Source organism: Thunnus maccoyii, chromosome 9 (assembly GCF_910596095.1).
Source record: "Thunnus maccoyii chromosome 9, fThuMac1.1, whole genome shotgun sequence".
NCBI lineage: Eukaryota > Metazoa > Chordata > Actinopteri > Scombriformes > Scombridae > Thunnus > Thunnus maccoyii.
In genome coordinates this window covers 19798550-19819167 of record NC_056541.1, presented here as the reverse complement: position 1 = coordinate 19819167, position 20618 = coordinate 19798550, and the positions used below count along the sequence as shown (strand labels likewise).

General features: G+C 39.3%; 2 protein-coding genes across 2 annotated transcripts; one reads left to right on the top strand and one right to left on the bottom strand.

The window, feature by feature from the left end:
* Positions 1-3291: 3291 nt before the first annotated feature.
* Positions 3292-13106, bottom strand: pes (pescadillo). The gene is made up of 15 exons (XM_042422599.1): positions 12923-13106; positions 12653-12732; positions 10867-11020; positions 10422-10531; positions 10001-10172; positions 9776-9865; positions 8624-8740; positions 8261-8338; positions 6896-6985; positions 5489-5619; positions 5224-5349; positions 4568-4752; positions 4218-4381; positions 3961-4128; positions 3292-3690 (listed from the first exon to the last, which is right to left on the bottom strand). Exons 1-15 carry the CDS (start codon positions 12944-12946, stop codon positions 3616-3618), a joined length of 1764 nt encoding a protein of 587 aa, XP_042278533.1. The 5' UTR covers positions 12947-13106; the 3' UTR covers positions 3292-3615.
* Positions 13107-13691: 585 nt separating this feature from the next.
* Positions 13692-20036, top strand: p2rx2 (purinergic receptor P2X, ligand-gated ion channel, 2). Its single transcript, XM_042421928.1, has 12 exons — positions 13692-14118; positions 14750-14885; positions 14999-15070; positions 15176-15251; positions 15343-15439; positions 17166-17246; positions 17356-17509; positions 17725-17855; positions 17955-18045; positions 18122-18187; positions 18298-18375; positions 19473-20036. The coding sequence occupies exons 1-12, from the start codon at positions 13952-13954 to the stop codon at positions 19569-19571; spliced, it is 1248 nt and encodes a 415-aa protein (XP_042277862.1). The 5' UTR covers positions 13692-13951; the 3' UTR covers positions 19572-20036.
* Positions 20037-20618: the final 582 nt, after the last annotated feature.

The window sequence follows — 20618 nt, the reverse complement described above, 5'->3', positions numbered from 1 at the left end:
AAAAATTGGGGGGAAAATTAATCAAGCCTTCTGTTTTTCTCTCCACATTTTTAGGCGATACTGATCTGCAGCATTATCAGTAGATCACTTGAGTTTTCTCCACATTTTAATCCCCATTTTCTATCTGCAAAAACATTCTGAGCTGCCCTCACCGTGAGAGGACCCTCCCCCAGTGCCCTATTGTAGCAGGAAACAACAAATTTATGAGTTAAAATAACATCTTTTCAGGCTAAAATTAACTATATCGCTGCTCAAAACTTTGTGGATTGAAACTCTCCAGAAAGTTTTAGACTTTTTGACAATGCTGGACTTCATCTGATGTGACATTTTGAACTGTGACTGCTTCTAAGATGCAAATGTATGGTAGGGGTGTTATCAGTGTTTCAATTGTTTGAAAGCCAAATTTATAGGTGTCCGTTATATGTGGCTGAGGTTGTGATACCATCACTGAAACAGAAAGTCAAATCCAACTATGAGCACTTTTCAGCTGCACTGGATGGGACTTTCATTCAATATTATGGTTTTGAACAACTCTTCCCTCCTTTTCTCTTTGGGTTAATAACTGAAGTACCAATGTTTTTGACCAGCATCATGTTTGTAAATCACACACCAGAGTTTTAGTGGATGCATACTGAAGTTAAACCATTACAGCCTTTCAACCTCATGAAAAATCAATTTCTAAAACCTTTTCTGACAGGACAGCTGTCCTTTTTACTGTCCAGTGTATTATTTATTATTCATATTTGGAATTAGTCCAGCTCTGGGTTATGGCTGGATTTCTTAGGCCTTTTATCAACTTGGGTTACTGTTGTATGAGTCTGTACAGTTACACTTTAGGTCCAGTTTTAGCAGTGTATCATTGTACAAACATTACTCTCCACAGCTAAAAGGGCTATTTCTGCTCTTTGTGTGGACTCAATGAAGGGGCTATTATGAAGCCGTGTGAGAGAGCTTTCTTTCCGCCATCAGAGTAGCTTCAGATGGTAGAGAGAAGACGGAGAGGAGATATTTGAGGTTAGTTTGGGTTGAAATGTTATTGTTAGTGACATTATCTCCTCTTTTCCTCAGACATATGCCTGCATTAACCTCCAAACCTGAGATCCTTTAGGACGGATAAACGGCGATGCTATTTACAGGGCTAGTTGATTTTATTGTTTGCTCAAGTTATCCCTAAAAGGTGTCGTTGTAGAATTCATACTAGTACAACTTTATCCATTTTCCTTATCTCACCAACTCAGCATGAATGTTACAGCTCAAACTTAGGCTGAAAATGTTTACCCTGAGCTTAGTGTAGCTGCATACCAAACCCAGACAGACTTATAAAAGCAGTGATATTGCATGTTATAATACAGTAGTATAAAGACTAGTATTGTTTTAACAGTAAACATTGTTGGAATGTTTTTTTTCCTGAGCAGCATTTCATGGTGCTGTCAATTATAATAATGTCTAAACTATCTGATTTCTTAAAATCATATAACAAAACCATTATTAACATTACAAAGCACAAAATTAATTTATTTCAATCAAAAGACCGATGAATGATACCTTACCTTCATACATGAATCCAAAGAGAAACTAATCAAAGTGTTATTTGTCCAGCTGTGTAGTTTTCTGCCTTTCCATCCAGCTCCAGATGACTCAAACAAGTTGATTCCCCTGTTCTTATATCTGATCTTAACATACACATAGTGTCACAGACCCAGCACAGTCCCGCGCTCCCCTTATCACATGTTCAGTCCGACAGAGCTCACTCATCTGGTCGCTGTTCCTCTTCTCCTCTTTCTCTCTGTGCCTCTGCGCGCACACCTGATGCCTCTGCATGCACACCTGATGCCCCACGCCGCCTCTCCCCTTAACTTTCAATTCCAAAACTGATCTCACTGAGTAAAGCACTGCAGGGAGGCTCATCTAGCCACCTGTGACGTCAGGGTCTCTGTCAGGGGACGTGCACTTGTCCAGTGAGTGTAAAAGAGGAGGGGAGGGTGGAGGGGGTGGAGGGGAGGGGAAGGGAGGGAGGAGAGGCTGTATAGTCCCTATTCTGTGTCTACATACAGAGGGCTATTGAGTGCAGACACTGGAGTCTGAGCTGCAAGCTGATAGGAGGGGTGGAAAGCAGCATAAAAGGAATACAGAAAGCCAAAAGCACAAAGGCTATAGTTGTACCACTTGATCAAGACTGTTCTGTCTGTATTGTTTGATATGCTTATTTAGCAAGCTGTGTCTACACCTGCAATAGCAGAAATGTACATAGAGTGTAATTTAATTCTGGACCACAGATTAAACAATTATTTAGATGAAGGGTCAGGGTAACCTGATCTCAAATCACCACAAAGAGCATGTGCTTAAAAAAAACAAAAGTTATAAAGGATTCATATTGTTCCCTCTTGAGCAATATTAAATGCATTAAAAACTATATTTTTCACTCTGGTGCATATAAAATATTGATAGATCATAGACACTGAATCTTTGGCGTGTGAAACTACCATTATCAATACAATCTCTTGTGCAAGACAGCAGACGTTTCAATAGAGAATAAAATGAACATTCAACCGTGAGTGACGAGTCTATTTGGCTCTGCGTGCCAGGATGTAGCAATATGTGGTCATAACGCCTCATCCAGCACAGTACAGTGCGTGAGGTCTATCTCTCTCCAGCACTATGGCTGGTCCTGGAAGGGGCACTGGATGCATGCTGCTCATCCTACACTCGTCATGCTCAGGCACGACACTGCTGCTTTTGTTGAGCGGCAGGGCGTGCCTCTGCCTGCAGGCACCCAGAGTGCCAGGCTGAGACCCGGACTGGGTGGGCATGCGTGGAATGCAGATCAGGGTGAGAGGGGAGGGGGGTAAGAGGAGGCAGGGAGTGCCACAAACTGAATGAGGAGATTGAGTGCGGGGCATGACTGGCCTGGCCTTTGGCCCACCGAGATCACAGCAGCGTCTCAGAGGGCAGAGGGGCTTATGCTCCTTCGTCATCGGCGCCTACTGCCCGTGTGTGAACCAATCAAGTCAAGATGCCACGCCAACAGCATCACAGTAGCTTCAGCCTCTGCACAGATGTAGACTCTTGGTGTAGAGACAGATTTAAACCCTTCTGATTCATACACAGCCGTAGGAAGTGACACAAAGGCAGTTCATCTGCCATTATGACCTTAGTTGTAGCATAAGTAAACATTCTTACATATGCCACCCAGTGTTGCAGTGTGAAGAAACACGGAGCAACAAACTATTAACTAACAGCTAGAAACTTCTATTTCATTTGATTACTGTTTCAAGAACACACGTAACAAGATGAATACACTTTGTTTTTACTTTAAAATAGTCCGTTTCAAGTACAGATCTTAAAATACAGTGAAAGAGGTGTCTTATGTATTGTAGAATAGTAGAGCAGAGTTCATACAAACAAAATGAAAGCAAAAAGTCACTTTTACATCAATAATTACACGATCAGCATTACACCACATCCTTGATATCAGCTTGAAATTATGCAGAGGTTAATTCGCTCACAGAGCTCTGAAATGCACTTGCAGGTTTCATGACTTGTCAACCTGTAATGCAGTCTACCTCATGAAGTTAAATACATAAAATCAGTCTGAACAATACGTCATCATATGAGTCATTTTCTGGCCTTCTTCTTCTTTGCTTTTTCAGCATCATCAAAGGCCTTCCTCTTAGCAGCGAGCTTGTTAGCCTGTGAGAGAAGAACAAATGCAGTTAATGAAGAGATGATGAGATCAGTCACAGATGTCAGTGAACTCGGGGTCACCACTGGGTTTGCACGTTCTCTCGGCAGCAGCTATACAATACTGTTAAACATTCTCAGTCCGAGATAAGATGCCAGATACTGACAAATAAAGAAGAGAATGTTAAAAATGTGCAAATGTTGTCTGAACGTGTGACTTCTCAAACAGTCTTATCTACATGTGACTCCATGTTCAATAAATACCAAAATGGAACAAACCTCTCGAACTTTTCTCTTCTTTCCGAACATGATCTTGTCATAGAGGTACTTTTCCTTTTTCTTCATCATCATGATGGCCAGACGCTTCTCCTCTGCTTGCTCCTCTTGCTCCAAGCGTGCCGGGTTTTCCACTTTCATTTTTCCAGGCGTCACTTTCACTGGCAGAGACTAAAATGGAAGAGAAACGAGTCAATCAACTGATTGTAAAAGCAAAAGATGACACAGATGGTAATTAAAACAAATCACAAGTCACTTACTTTGCCCTGGGATCTTTGCTCTTCCATCTTCTTCAGATTTTTCTCCTCTGCCTCTTCCTCATCATCTTCCTCTTCTTCATCATCGTTGTCATCTTCCTCCTCCTCCTCCTCCTCATCATCTTCACCCTCCTCTTCTTCCTCGTCCTCTTCCTCCTGTCCTTGAGCTATGATGGAAGAAAAATATATAAATTATTTTTGGTTGAAAAAAAAAAAAAAAAAGATTCTTTAGTATCAAATCTCTACAAACTGATTTATTTTTAGCACAAATATCAAAACGCAAAGTCATTGATTACACATATAATATCAATATTGTTCAAACAATATGAGCACTGAGATGCCTGAGTTCATACCAGGATTTTCTCCCCGTTGTAAGGCCATGATCTTCAGTTTCTCTGGGGGCACGTAGTCTCCATCCTTCTCCACCACGAAGGGAGAGAGATGAGGGGGCAGAGTCACTCCGAGGAAGTAGTCCTCCACTGGCAGGACTAATTTGGCATTGACACAATCATACACCCACTGGGGCTGGATGTAGTACCTGAAACAAACAGTATCACAGTAAGCGCTATGAAAATAACCTCTTATGGTGCATGTTGTTTATTTCCCTGTTCTGATAAGAGTGATGAGCACATATATCACTCTAAAAAAGGTGAGCAAGTATTATCTGAGGGAGTTGGCAGGCATGGTGGAAATAATGTGACTCTTATGTGGAAATGCAGAGAGCATGATAAAGGAAGAGGGCAGGGTCTGTCAAACACAATGAAGAACAGAGTTGCTTTGAGGCAAGAGAGCGGAAATAGGGCACTGAAAGGAGGCATTGTAGAGGAAATGATAATGTACAGGGAGAGAGGCGCACAAATCAATCAGCAGACTTCCTGTATTTAAGGATTCTAGTTGATACTGTAAGTCTCTTTCATGCAATGATACATTCTAGACATTTGGGTGGAAAAGGAAGATATTTTGAGTGAGGAAAAGTACAAAAAGTATGAATTTGACATATTTCTTTTACCTGTTGATATACTGTTTGTCTATGTTGGGTCTGTCAACAATGTGATGCGTGATGGTCTCATCTGTCACATCGTATGTGCTCCCGATGCAAACAGACTTGTCCCAGGACACCTCACCACCAAGACACCTGAAATTGAGCAGCAATACACAAAAAAAAATTATAAAGGGAAATGCATCAGTTTGAGGTTTGTTTGAGGCATATTGTATGCTTTCATTCTTTCTAAAACACCATGTGGCCGAGTTTCATTGCAGCAGCCCTCACTCACCTGATGACAAAAGCCAGCGACTCTCTCGGGACTTCTCTGTTGAGGAAGAATTTGAGCCCCTCAAAAAGCTTTTTCTGGGCTTCCAGCTGTTTCTGTTCCTTTTCTCTAGCCTCCATCTTTTCCATGTCCTCCTGAAGAGAAGCATTAAGCAATATCGTTTATACAGATGTTTTATAATTCTGTGAGGGCTTGGCCATGAGAAGACCTGACCTTTAAAACTAAATTCAAATTCAGCATTAACGGCCTTCTTTCAAAGACGCTGCTTTAGAGGCATCAACAGTCATTGTGAATTTTGTGAATCACTTCCCACTTGTAAATAGATTAGAGTACCAGGCAAATTTAAGTACAGAGAATAGTGTACGTAGATTTATTGTAATGATAACAGTGAACAAAACCTGATTCTTGAAATTCAAATACCTCAAAACAAAAGGTTCAGTACGGTTCAATTGGTTCAACAGTAGTTAAGGAGCGTTTGGCATCTATATAAATGAAGTTAAGTCCCTTATGAATTTGTTTATTTGTATGGCCCACATTCTCACAATATCACAGCTCAAGGTCTCTACAAACAACAAAGAAAACCTCTTGAGGAAAAAAAGGACATGTACATTTTTAATTTTGTTGCCAAAGATGCAAATACTGGCAGTAAATCCGTGAAACGTTGTAAACATTACTACTCTGATATTCTTTTGCAAGACCTAGAACAACATGGCAGATTTATTTTAATGAATGCAGTGTCATAACAATAGCGATACAAAAAATAAAATGCAACCAAAGTTACAGCCATTTCTACCAAACTGTCCCAAAAACTGAGGAGGACAGGAGCTAAAAGTCCCTTTTATGCATTTGTGTTTTCATTTCTACTACATCAGAAGAACCATGAAAATAAGTGAAATCAGACCAATGAAGGATTAAAAAGCCACTGTTTTGTTTGAGACAGTGATTGTGTAGTTCTTTGAAATCACTGATGTGTAAAGTCTAAATGAATGATGCTCACATGTGGCAGATTGAAAACTGCCACATGTTAAGCACCGCCACCTCTGCCCTGATATTTCTTGAGGTTGTAAGTGGAATAGAGATTTAATGCCGACAACCTGAACTGGAACACCAATTCCTAAAAAAGTTTTTGGGTTCCTGGAAAGTCCCCATGGTGAACAAGTTCAAAAGCTGTCCACCCCAAACCAGTTTGGCAAAACAAAGCTTCTCAGGGTGAGAAACACCTCGTCCTTAGCAACAGTACATTGAGCAGTAATCCCCAGTATCACATCTCTAAAAGCTTCCTTGATAAAGATATGTGACCTCTCACCTCTGCCATCAGAGACCGATTAGCTTATCAAAGGTTGTTCTTCTACATGTTTTGATGACATTTTCAGACACATGACAGTGATATCAATTTCTAAACTCTCTTACCTCTTCAACAGGAAACTGGTCCAGTTCAGCCTCCTCCTCCTCTGCAGCGGAAACCACTCGGGCCAGACTGGCACTCAGGGCTGACAGTTTCTGCACAGTCAAAAACAACAGTATTACAACCGACCCCCTTATGTTTATTATCTACATGCATACTTGCACACCAAGTTTGCACCAATCATTTGATAATGTCCAAAAGAATTGGCAGCACCCTACATACCAACCAACATAAGAGAGGGAAAGTGCAAAGGCGGACATAAATGGCATGAAAAATTATTAGCATGGGTGGGTATCGATGCAGAGGGCTCACGCTAAAACACAGGGTTACTAGCGAAAGGGTTGAAACTGGCTTAAAAGCAATGTGACATCATCTGGCAACGCACCACCTTGGCTAATCAATCAGTGCCAAACGAAAAGTCATGGTAGATTAATTTGTGACATGATCAAGGTAATCTGGCGATCGTTGCAAAAGGTTGAAAGGATTGCAATGACATTTTTTCCAAAGTTGCACAATTCTCTCTCTTAGCATTACAATCTGCTGTATGTTGGCATCTGATAAGCCTTCAAACTCACAGATCTACAGTCTAACTGGCCTTCCTGGATCATATTTCATCTTCTCACAGTAACTGAAGCAAAACACCCCCATCAATGCCACCCCCTGTATTTTTTAACAGTGTTTCTCCTGCCGGCTGCTGACAATGCTGTCAGCCGAAGAGTCGATCACACTGGCGGTAGAGGAGGAGACTGTAGAGACGCTGGTACGCATCTCTTTAAACAGTAGTTTAGCTGACTTTGCTGCATTTAACACCGGAACTGAGAGCTCGGAGCAGGAAACAGTTACTTAGTGTCTCACTGTCCTCTGTTTTCATCATCTCTCTCTGTTTCAAATCACAGTTACAGTACAAGTCAAAAGTTTCTCATTCAAGGGAATGGGGAAGTGTGTCTAAACTTTTGAATGGTACTGTATGTATTTAGGTCATTTAGAGACAAGAATATGTTAAAGTTTACAGCCTGTCATGCTGTCACTCTGTGTTACTCTGTCTATAATGACACAAAACAAAAGGCAGCAATTCAATTGACATAATACGAGTCAACTCAGGGTGACTTTTAGGGACCAGCACTAGTGAGATCCATTTCTAATCAAATTTTTATATTGAATGATTTTATTATGACTGATTTTTCTTATTGGCAACATGGTTACAGCCTGGTGATGGCTGTTATGTCAGAGCTTTGCACTCCTTCCTGACTCTATAAGTCAGCCCAGACTTAATGGGTGTGTAGGAGGTTTAGCAGTTATCTACATAACAGTAGAGGTAAGTGAGCAAATGATTTAATGGACCGTTCATCGTGGTCCATAAAGAATCTCACCTCTAAGTAGCTCTCTGAATTCATGGCATAGTCATCCTCATCCATGTCCTTCAGCTCCAAGTCTGCTTTACTGTCCAGCTATAAAAGAAAAATGGCATTAACACAGCACAGAACCACCAGCCATAAATCACTGCTGTAATCATCGAGAGCTATTGTGGTTTACAGTTCGCATCTCTAATTCTATCTCAGTAATTGATCCATTTTAAGTATTATAACTACAACACTTATAATAATTGTAATATAACATTTTGCCCATGTTACACACTGATAATTCACTGTCCTACTGATATTAAGGAGTTAGAAGTGATATGTATATATAGAGCACAACCCTTGTGTAGTTTACAGTGCCAGAGTTCAAGATACCTTTGGTGGGTAAACCAGATTGAGGGAATGGTAGAGTCGGAAGTTGACGAACCCCAGGAGTGTGGTGTACAACTCTGTGAAAGTTGCCATTACTCTGTAGTCAACATCTGTGGGGTGCTGAAAAACCAAAAAACAGAGTTTAACTAAGTCTCAATGGAAGAATGAATAAACATGAATGCAAACAATTATAGTCATTTGTAATCTCTGGAGGATTCAACATCCCAGAGGCCTGTACTATGAAGCCAGTTCAACATACTTGGGATATCTTTTCGTTATCTGGTTTCACTAAGTCAAACAACCACAATCACGCTAAGCAATCATATGACGCTAAGTCAATTTTAGCCTTTCTTTCAGCTGGAACCCCGGCGGTGTCAAACGGACTTGACAGCAAATAAAAATAAATATAAAAACATAATTCAAAGCAGTAAGTAGGCTTACTTTCATATCTTATAAGTACAACAAGTACAAGGCTTTTAGTGCTTCAATCAGTCTCTGTTTTAGGATGATATTGGTTGACATTGCTTGCAGCCAACAGGGAAAAAAATTAAATGAAGAGGACAGGAGGAAGCCCTCCAACTCAAAAAGCTGACACAGATAAGTCATTCCCTCTGACAAGAATCTATATTTCTCATGTAAACCCGAAGGGTTTTGCTGGTCTCTGAACACTCTTGCACTCCTAAGAGACCTTCTCATGATCCGCACATCGAGCTCCGTGGGATCTTCTACAAACGGTGATGTCATTTTTCCAAGAGAATTGATTGGTCAGTAGTCGGTGCTTTTATATGTGTAGATCTGTTATTTAGAACATAATCTGCTCAGGTTATGTGTTCAGCATAAGGTACCACAGTAAGAAGTGAACCACCTTGGTAACCCTGAAGTTACCTTGCTAACCCCAAATCCTGCTTTATAGTACAGGCCTCTGGGCAGTCAGTGGACTCATTTTAACCACCAATTACACTAAAGTTCAACACCCCTCCATCAGCCAGCACGGACAGTTTTTCTGTATTTGACAGCAACAATGTTCATTGACTTAATGATGGGTCCAAATGCTGACAGAGTGGTGTCATCCTTCGGTGTAATCCCATAATAATAAACCGACTGCTTACTATTGGCATAATCACTATGGACTGCGTTTCATCATTCTGCACTTACATCATGGGAGAACTGATATGGCACCAGCCATGTAATGAGCTGCCCCATCACCTCTGCTTGATAATATATTCCCTTGATGGAGATGAAAACCTACCGGGGACAGAGAAGTGTTTAGTGTCAGAACAGAGGTCAATGAACTCAAGTCATATCAATACTTTGTATTTATACTGTAATGTCAAACAAAGAAAGCAGCCTGATGGTTGCTGTGCAGTGTTTTATTGGCACCTTTCTGAGCGCACGAGATGTGATCACATAGTTCATCCATTCCACAGTGAGGCGTCTGCACAGCTGGATCGTCTGCACGTGACATTTTCCTGTTCGGGCGAAGGTGGAGAAGAGGAAGCACATGCAAAGTGCATCTTCGATATCACGGAGAGCATCGATGAAGGAGGGGTACCTGCCACACAAAGGAGCACCAGTAAAGCAAAGCAACTTCATACCATTTACTATACATTATATCATACATAGAAGGGGAGTAGTTTCATTTCCAACTTATGAAATGCTTTATTACTTTATAGAGAATAATTCCCACAGTGTGCAGTTAGCTGACATTTCTACTGATGTCTTGTAAATCGACGTCACACAGAGAAAACCACTTAAGCTCAACTACGACATCCTATGTTCACTGTTGAACATGACATCTCACCGTTCTTTGATGATGTGGTCCAATTTATAGGCTGGCTTGTTCTCCCTCAGTCTCTCCACTGCCGACCATTCTGTTTTTCCATATGCCTTCTTAAGTTTGCGTACAAACACCTTCAAAAAAAAAAAAAAAGGCACAGTGACACATCGATCGCACTTATACTATTACTGAAGAAAATCTCACCATAGTATAAACAAGGAATTTCAAAAAACAAGAAAAAAAAAAGAAAAGGGACAATCAGATCCTTTTCAATAATAGAAAAGCCCTCAGCTGACTGATTTTCCATTGAGCTGAGTGCATTCTTTGAGGGAGCCATTTATCAACAACAGAAAACCAAATACAATTTAAGTGGGATCTTTTCCTGAAAGAATCAAATCAACTCTTGCTTCAAGAATGTTCATACATCAGTGTTGATATTTATAAAATAGTCTAAATATTACTAAAGTACCTTGTACTCTCTGAATTTGCCGACTATTGGCTCATGCAGCAGAAAGCGGATGTCTTTAAGCAGGTAGAAGGTCCTTGGGGCTGTGGAGCCCTTGTTCACTTTCTTCTTGTGCTTGGGCTCATGAGGGTAGATGCCTTTAAGGATGCAGAGTCGCCTGAGAAACACAAAAATCACTTGTCAGTGACATGGAAGCTGTCTGACTGTGTTTTGCCAGCCGAGTGTCCTGATATGAAACTAATTCTCAACAATCATATGTGATTAGGATTGGGTGTTGTGATGTAGTGTTGAAACAAGTGATCAGTTACATAAAGTTAATCGCTAACAATTTTGATAATTGGTTACACGTTTGAGTCATTAATCTACCAAATGACAATGATGAAAATAGTCATGGGTACAGTTTCTCATACCACGACATGATAGAAATGTGTCGACCATCCTCTTACTGTTTATAAGGTTTATAAAGTAGCAATCCCTTTAATAAAAGGTTGTATTAGGCAATCAATGTGAGGGACTGCTTTATGGCATCAGGGGCGGACTTTACCATTAGGCAAAGTAGGCAACTGCCTGGGGCCCCCCAACAGCTACAGATTTATTATGATGTTTACATATGAAAAATGTCAAATTACGTTACTATTCTAACTAATTGTACCCCGGAATAACTAACAAAAGGCCTCCAAAGCATTTAAAAATAAAAATAAAAATATGCAAATGTTTACTTTTACTCCAGAGTGTGTGTCACTACATTTACCTGACAGAAATGTTGTTGGTTAAGTTGCAGATTCAGATTTTACTCAAAATATAAAAAAAATAAAATATGATGGATTATTATTGATTAATCTCCACCTTAAGCTCCACCTTTAACAGGCGTAATGTAAATTTAAGTACTTTGTATTAATAACACCTCTCTCTGAATGCAGGACTTTTACTGTATTTTTACTGTGCGGTTTTCTTGTTTTACCTCAAGAAAACAGTTTTGAGTACTTCTTCTACCACTGCCAATATATGGTCAGTTTTTGTTTAAACTGTTTGAGGAGATGATTCAACTTTATGGTCATTTTATAAGCCGTTAGTGGTGCAGTTGAACTGTATTGCGTTATCCTGAGAGAAATTAACAACACTGAAGTCAGCTTCTGATTCAGTTTAAGGGAAACATAAATAATGATATTTAGCTGCAGATTCTCCATATTGCACCACCACTTGTGAAAAAAATGTTCAACATCGTAGCAAAAGCCTTAACACTGTTTAAACCCACTCTCAGATTTGTGAAAGCTTTATTTTATGTGAGAAAACAGAAAAAAACACTATACTTAGACATGTCAAAGCTGGACTAGGTTATTGTTATTAAGACTTGACAAGTGTAAGTATAGTGGTTTTAGTCTAGACCTGGGCTGATGTGGTCTGGATGGAGAAATATCAGTGAAATTGCCCTTTTTCCAACTTTCACTAATAGAATAAAGGTTTCACAAATCTGAAAATGGGTTTAAACACCATTAAGGCTTTTGCTACAATGTCTAACATTCTTTCATAAGTGTAAGTGGTGAAAAGAATGAGAATCAGTAAATATAATCGCTAAATATAATTATTCATGCTTCCTTTAACTTTCCTCTCAACATTTCCCCGAAGCTAACTTCAGCGTCTACTATAAATATAATACTATATTTAGTATAACGTTACCGTGATAGAGTGATATAAATGGGATTGACAACATATTGGGAGACATCTCTCAGTTGGTGATAATTGACAAACATGCAGCTATTATTCCGTTTAGCACTGAAGGTTAAGTTACCTGAAGTCTGGGAGGCTCAGTTGTAGCTTCTTGCGAGCTTTGTTTCTTGTAATGTAGTTGGTGGCAGAGCCCCTCTCAAACTGGAAAACAGAGTCAGACATTCACATTAAACTCTTGTACAACATGTCACTTTACTTCATGTCCAGATTGTCGAAATAGTCTGACTTTAAACTCCCTTGTCTTCGCCAACACGTTGAGAAAAACAAACCGTAGTTAGCTTCAGTTAGCCAGGTTGCTAGCTTAACATTTAACAGTTACATCGACTCTCACCTTTTTCTTTTGAAGACCTCCCATTTACACACAGTATGTGACGCTCCAAACAATTTTAGAAGATGTGATTATTTAGAAATAATGCAGTTAGCAGATGTACACAGCGCGAGCCACTATCACCAGCAGCCGACACACGTGTTATTTGACATGCGCACAGAAAGCGTGCGTGCGTGGTAGGACCCAAAGCAAGAGATGGTCCTTTTATCCGCCTGTATAAAAAAGAAAGCATAAAGAACACCTCTTTGTTGCTCTTTGAAAAAAAATAGTTTTATATCCGTTTTTACTAAATCTGACTGAATGTAACTTATAAAATAAGTATATCAACATGATGCGCTGCTGCACTTAGTCCGTCAGTAACACTGCAATGGCACTGAAATAAGTATTGCAAGTTTCAAATAATACAAACAAGACATGGAACAATATAATACTTAATTTTAAACCCACTCAGATATAAAACAGAAGCAAAAGAGTAATTGACAAGGTTTAAAAACGCCCCCAAAAGATTCCTGTGCACAACTGTATGAAATGTATTCTTTAATACTACTACTACTAGTACTACTATTACTAATAATAATAACAATAATAATGATAGGCTAATAAACTTTATTTGTATAGCACTTTTCTTACAACAATGTTAAAAAACCCACAAAGACAATGATGTAAAATTACCACAATTAAATAAATAAAATAGAAAATAAATAAATAATAGGAATAAAAGGTAATACAATCCAAAAACCAACAAACAAACAACACAACACAAAGACCCCTTTTAAGAAATGTGTCAGATTTTAAGTCAGATCCAGAAACACATCATGAAGCTGCACAATCATCAGAATAAACTGTCACCACATCTCAACCACGCCCCCTTCTCTTTTCCCTTTCTCTGGCTTTGGACAGGGATGCTTGAGAGAGATGCAGACTGGAGCTGAGCAAAGAGAGAGAGTGAGAGAAAGAAATAGAAAGTTGATTACAGAGAGATAGAAACATTAAGAAATTAGATTCAAGACACTACACAGGACATCTCACAATATGTGTGGAGCATTTCATAAATTCATCATGGGACTACATGAGTGTATGAAGGACTATTTTCTTGGTTTCTGGGACTATGAGACCCCAAAGATGATGGTGGTTAAAAACAGAACTCTTGGAGTCATATACAGGGGTGTTCAATTTCTTGTCATCACCTATTTCATCTGGTAAGCTTCATGTTTGTGTATTTATGTGCCTATCGTTTGCACTATAAAGGATGATCTACAAAATTCAGAGGCTGTAGTAACTTAAAACAGAAATGTTATTGATTTTTCTACATATTTTATCATCAGATGTATAATGTGTTTGTTTAATGCTTCCTTTAGGGATGACACATTACAAATATAAAAGTCTGATTTGCCAACAATATGCTTTTGTGTGTCAAAAATGTGTGTAAGTAAAAGGAAATGCTCTGTGTCTTTAAATTCTCAGACCCATAAAATAGCAATTTTGTTGAGAGGAAATGCTTCTCATTTGCAATTAACTCCTGGGAACAGACAAACTCCATAGCTGATAGAAACATGGTTGAGTCTGTCCATTATCACATATTTACACATTTGGTCTTAGTAGAGCAGTTTTCATTAATGTGTGTGAAAATCTTATCATTCATCTGATTGTTTCAGATTTTAAATGACTTTTTAGATTAGATGTGTTGAGTTTTATGACTGGAGTGCGTCATGTTTTCTGGGATTCAGCAGAGATGGCTGAGCAGATCCAGGGTAACCTGATACTGCCAGTAAAAATTGACATCATGACAGAAAATGTAATATTGCTTCTGTCTGTTCTATCATCCTGAAGGTATGTCTTTATAAGTCAGAAAGCATACCAAGAAAGTGAAACCCGCCCAGAAAGCTCTGTTTACACTGTCATGAAAGGCTCAGCAGTTCATGGAGATCAAATCTTGGACACTGTGGAGTATGCTCGACCCTCAGAGGTGAGTTAAAAAGAAAAAATACTGCAGCATGAAACTGTCTCACAATCAATATTGTGTCAGCATTATTATCTTTACACCAGACCAATAGTCTTTTTGTGGCATTTCCCTCATAGGGTGGTGATGTCATTAGCACAATATTGAGACGAGAAGTCACGTATGACCAGAGACAAGGAACTTGCGCTGAGGTGAGTGGTCAACAAAAGCTCTCTCAAGTACGCAGGAAAAGACAATGTAATAAAAAAAGTGTGTTAACTACACAGACACTGAGCATCCATCTTGTTTTACTTCAGTATTTTCGTGTTGCCAACGCCAACTGTACGACAGATTCTGACTGTGTCCAGGGAGAGGTTGACTTTAATGGCCATGGTACTGTTTTTACTTCTCAAAAAATCTGTCTTCATGCTCGGTTGGTCTGTATTTGCTGCAGATTTACTCTGTTTTAAACACTTTCTCACAGGCAGGAGGACAGGCAGATGTGTTCAGTACTACAACCAAACCTTCAAAACCTGTGAGATCCAAACCTGGTGTCCTATTGAGGAGCACGCTGTAGTACGGTAAGGCAGGTGATTCAGGTGTTCCTCGCCAAGGTGGTCTGAATCACCCAGTAATCCAAAGAGAGTCTCAAGGGGCTTCATAGACCAACAGCAGTACTGTTTTGTGCAACAGACCAAGTTTAGAAAAAACAACACGCAACACCTTATTATATCACATAAAGAAAAAGAGAAACCAAGGGAGAGGCACTTAGAGGACAGACCCCTTGACAGGAAGCTGAGTCATTATAGAATTTTTTAAAACATTCGATTATCACTACAGTAAGTTCAATATCTTTACACTATTCTTACTCCAAGAAAGGCATGGTGGGCGTCTGGACAAAGCTTTGTTGAGTTTCTTCTGTCCTCACTATACGTGTAGATGCACAGCTATGCAGTGAGCTTAACACACATCCAATAAAGGTTCAAGACAGCAGTTGACCCATGAAAATAGTATTGGACAGCAAAATTCAATGAAAGAATTTTTTTTTAAAATGGGTATGATAAACAATAGCTAGATCTATGGACAGATATGGAAATGATTGCCACCCCCCCAACAACACTACCACAACCACCTTCAGTGATGAGGCAACCACACAGTTCTTTAGTTTTGTGATTTCAGAGGTCATATTGCACAGCATCAATACTGAACATAAACTGAACTAGCCCTAAATATCTTACATAAAACCTGAGGGGATGATCACCCCCTTTAAAGGTGTCATGAGGTCTTGTTTTTTGTGACAACAACAGAGTGAATGTTTTGTCTATTCACTCCGTTTGTCAGAGCGACTTTTTGCCCTTTCTCTTTGCAAGAATAAATCTTTATAAAAGTCACTTCTTACTGAGGCTTTGACGTAGGGGCCCTTTTACCCCTTTGGGCCTAGTTCAGTAACCCATCCATGGTTAGACCAAAGGTGTTGTAAGAATGAATTAGGACAGTAAGAAGGGAACTGTATTCACAAAAGTATAAATTTGTTTAGCTTTCAAATTCATTTACAAAGTTTCAATTTACATCCATATAGGACATAACACATTAATCAATCAACATCCAACAGGTAACGGTAATGCAGCAGTTGGTGTTAGCTGCTGAATATTGTGTTAGCAACACAGACAGAAAAAACAAATTAACATCTAGTGTTTAAAGTCAAGTTAATTGTAAAACACTTTTCAATGGCAGTGCAAGGCGCTCAACATCAGCATAAAAGGAATTGATCAATATGATAAAAATCATTTTAAAGCAAAGTTTAAAAATACAGAAATATAAAAATACAACAATTAAAATTGACCACCAAATCAAGCACTCACACACACACACAGACACACACACGTCATATCATGGTCACTTTTGGGGACATTACATAGACTTACATTCATATCCTGGAGACTTACCCTAATGCTAATCATAACAACTACTTGCCTATCCCTAATCTTAACCACTGACCCAAGAATCAGCTTTTTCCCAATTGGGGACACAGCTTTTGTCCCCAATTGGATAAGCTGCTCCCAATTAACTGGTCTTTAGTCTGAACTTTGTCTCCGAAAGTAGCCTATGACAGTGAGCAGGTCAGTAACATAGTGAGGAGCCAAATCAGTAAGTGCTTAATAGACTATCAACAGGATTTTGAAGTTGACTCTGTGCCGTACTGGGAGCTAGTGAACTGGTGTAACATGTTCTTAAGGGCTTTTAAGGTCTTGGTCTTACTTAAAGTCTTACTCTTGGGAATGATTGATTACTTAGTGTCTTCAACAGAGAACCAGCTCTAGTGGAGGCCATCAATTTCACAGTGTTCATCAGGAACTCTATCCACTTCCCCAGATTTAAAGTGCTGAGGTAAAGTACCTCCACACACAAACACACAAACACACACACACACACACAGGAGCCAATGCTTCTGACAATTTTCAGCTTCAGCGACAACTCCTGTTTTTATCTTCGACAGGGGAAATATCAAGGACGCCTCAAACAAGCGCGACATGCGGAAATACCTCAGTAAGTGTCATTATGATGAGGAGAAAGAGCCCTACTGTCCAAACTTCCGCTTGGGCTACATCGCAGATCAAGCTAGGGAGAATTTCAGTGAGCTCTGCAGGACTGTAAGTATGAGGCCTTCACCACTGAGTCAGCTAATGTTTTGATGCAGGATTTCTGATTTCAAAGATCTTTTTCTACACATATATATCTTATTTTGAACGACACATTACTGTCTCTATGAAGTCTTCAGGATGACACAGAGATGTGTTAATAAAATGAAATACTATGTGACAGTGTAGCATTGCTTAAGGTATAATTATTATCTGCTTTTTTTCAGGGAGGAGTGATTGGGGTTTTCATCAACTGGAAGTGTGACTTGGACCTGGATTCTTCACACTGTAAACCCACTTATTCCTTCCGACGTCTTGATCTCCGAAAGGATCAGGCCAGCTCTGGTTACTATTACAGGTGACCCCCAACACCAAGCAATGACTTTCATGTTCAAAATGTTAGACTGCGACCTTTACTGTGGCTTGTGTTGAGTTTTTTGTTTCTTTAATTGTCCAGGTTTGCCAAATATTACAGCAAGGATGGGATAGAGTCTCGGACACTTATCAAGGCCTACGGCATCCGTCTGGACGTCATAGTTCATGGACAAGTAAGTAGACACTCTGTCATCACTACAGTTTATTTTCAGCTTGTCATTGTAATATTTGCATGTAATTTTGTTGTAGGCAGGTAAATTCAGTCCCATCCCAACCATCATCAGCACAGTGACAGCTTTGACTTCAGTTGGGATTGTGAGTTTTTACTTCATTCCTCTCTTGTCTTGTGATTTTTGAAGTTGCAGCTTCTTTAATTGCTCTTTCCACCACAAACTGCTTTTTCTTTTTCATCTCACCTTCTTCAGTGTACCATTATCTGTGACTGGATCATGCTGACGTTTATTGACAAGAATGAAATCTACAGTGACAGAAAGTTTGATGAAGTGAGTAAAAAGCATCATATATTTAACCGCAGCACATGGGGCGTCTGTGTTCAGGGCATTTTATAGGGTTTTATACCTCAGAAAGAATAGCTATCGAGATACATTGTCAATAATCTTTTTTTAAGAATATGTACAGATCTATTTGGCATTACTTACAATATAGCACACATGAATTTGAATAGAGAACATATCAGAAACTAACTGATGATTAATGAATAGCTAGTAAGTAGTTCTTGAATGACTGAAAAGATGACTAATGATGTACATATTAATTATTAATTTGGTGCATCATACGGATCAGTCTGTCTGAATCCTCCATTACTTAATGATTACTTTAAGATGATTTACTATTTTTGTGTCCATTCAAGATAAAGGAAAAGCATCATCATACCAAACTGGCAGGTAGATACTGAGTTTTAACTAGAAAATAATTTCTTAGTCACAAACCAGAGATAACAGGATTCTCAAAAATGTATTTTGTGTAGTGTATATGCCTTTTTTATGTTTTTGATATGTCACAGTGGGAAAAGCACAGGTGTAAATAATAAAATGAATGATGGCTGAATTCCATTTAGCTGCCTCAGTTTCAGGGTCCTGTTTCACTGTCACGGCTCACTGGAGCCACCATTAATGTAGTCAGTAACATCTGTGCTTTTCCTACTATAAGAAGTCTGAGTGTCTGCTGTGAAAACGACCTATTGTTAAGTGTCACCCATAATTCATGGTTGCTCTTACCTTGCCTTTTTAAAGACTGAGGAATTGAAAATGGGACCACATCAGGCATAACTCAGGAACGTGACCTCTGATGGGTTCAGTCGTGTTATTGCAAAGGTTAAGATTAATCTCTTCACTTTCAGGTGTCCATTTCAGAAGGAAACATCAGTCAGGGCATTGTACTTGATTTGATGGTTTAAATGTGATTCATGTTAAATGCAGAAGGTATTTTACAGCATCATGGCTGAACTCTCACTCTGCTTTCTCTCTCTGATTGCCTCTGCGGGATGATTGTTTGTGGAAGGATTACATTTAATAACTCCCAGTATATTATAGTGGTATCAGTAGTATCATGTCTAAGTGAAGGATATTTTCCCCCACAGGTTATCAAGAAGCCCAAGGTACCCATCTCCACAGAGCTCAGCTACATCAACAGCTACGGCTCAAACCATTCAGACCTGTCAGACGGTGTACCGCTGTGATGTCATCACAGTTGCCTCAGTCCTTGCTGGACAAGCGTGTGGACCCTCCTCTCCATCAGCCGACTGTGGCGACAACAACTCTTCTCAGGGGTCTGCAGCAGCACAGTGATGGACCGGCTGCTATGCTGCTGTTAGTGGGAATAAACTGAGAGAGAACCACAGTGACAGAGAGCATCTTTCTGAAAGGCAGCCAGGTCTCACAATGTCTCTGCTGCCTGAGTTGCAGATATAGTTCATGTATTATCTCAAAACTTGTTGATCTGTACATGGACCTCAACTGTTCAACAACAGAATAAGTTCAGTTTCTTTTTCACTTGACACAGTTACAGATGACATTAATGCAACTTAGAGAATTTTTATTTTCTGAATACGAAAAGACACTAAACCATACAAACTACATTATGTCAATTTCTATCAATGTATTGCTGACATTCAAGACAACAATAAATTACCTATATAAACCTTTATGTCAGAAATAAGCATTTATACAAGCATTTGTACTGAATACAATTAAATATTGACCTTTGCTCTTTTAAATCTGCATCATTACAAACATAAAATGCTGTATTTAAATATTCAGATTAATTTGCTTTGCCTTTCAACCTGATGTGTTCAGCATAATGAGAGGATGCTGGATGAAACAGCAAGGAGACGCCCAAGAAGAGCAATGAGCTGTAATTGAATAACACCGACATTTCCCATAAAGTGGTTCCTCTAACAAGATTGTGGGGGAAGTGTGAATCCATCTGGACGCTTGAGAGCAATACAAACGTCAGCGGTGAAAAAAGACTTAATACTCAAGTCTAATGGATCAATATCTGCCATGATGGGTGGAGGAGCACAATGGACGACCATATGTCAGCTTGGAAATCATATGTTTAGATGTGAAATGATCTACTGTAATAGAATAAAGGCAATGGTGAGGTTTCATTTCACTACTGAGCTCAGAAAGCGCTGTTAAGATGTACTGACTGAGAGGTTAATAATGTAAAATGTAAAATCTGGAGTCACAGCTCCTCTATATGCTCTCATCCCTTCATTCTTCAA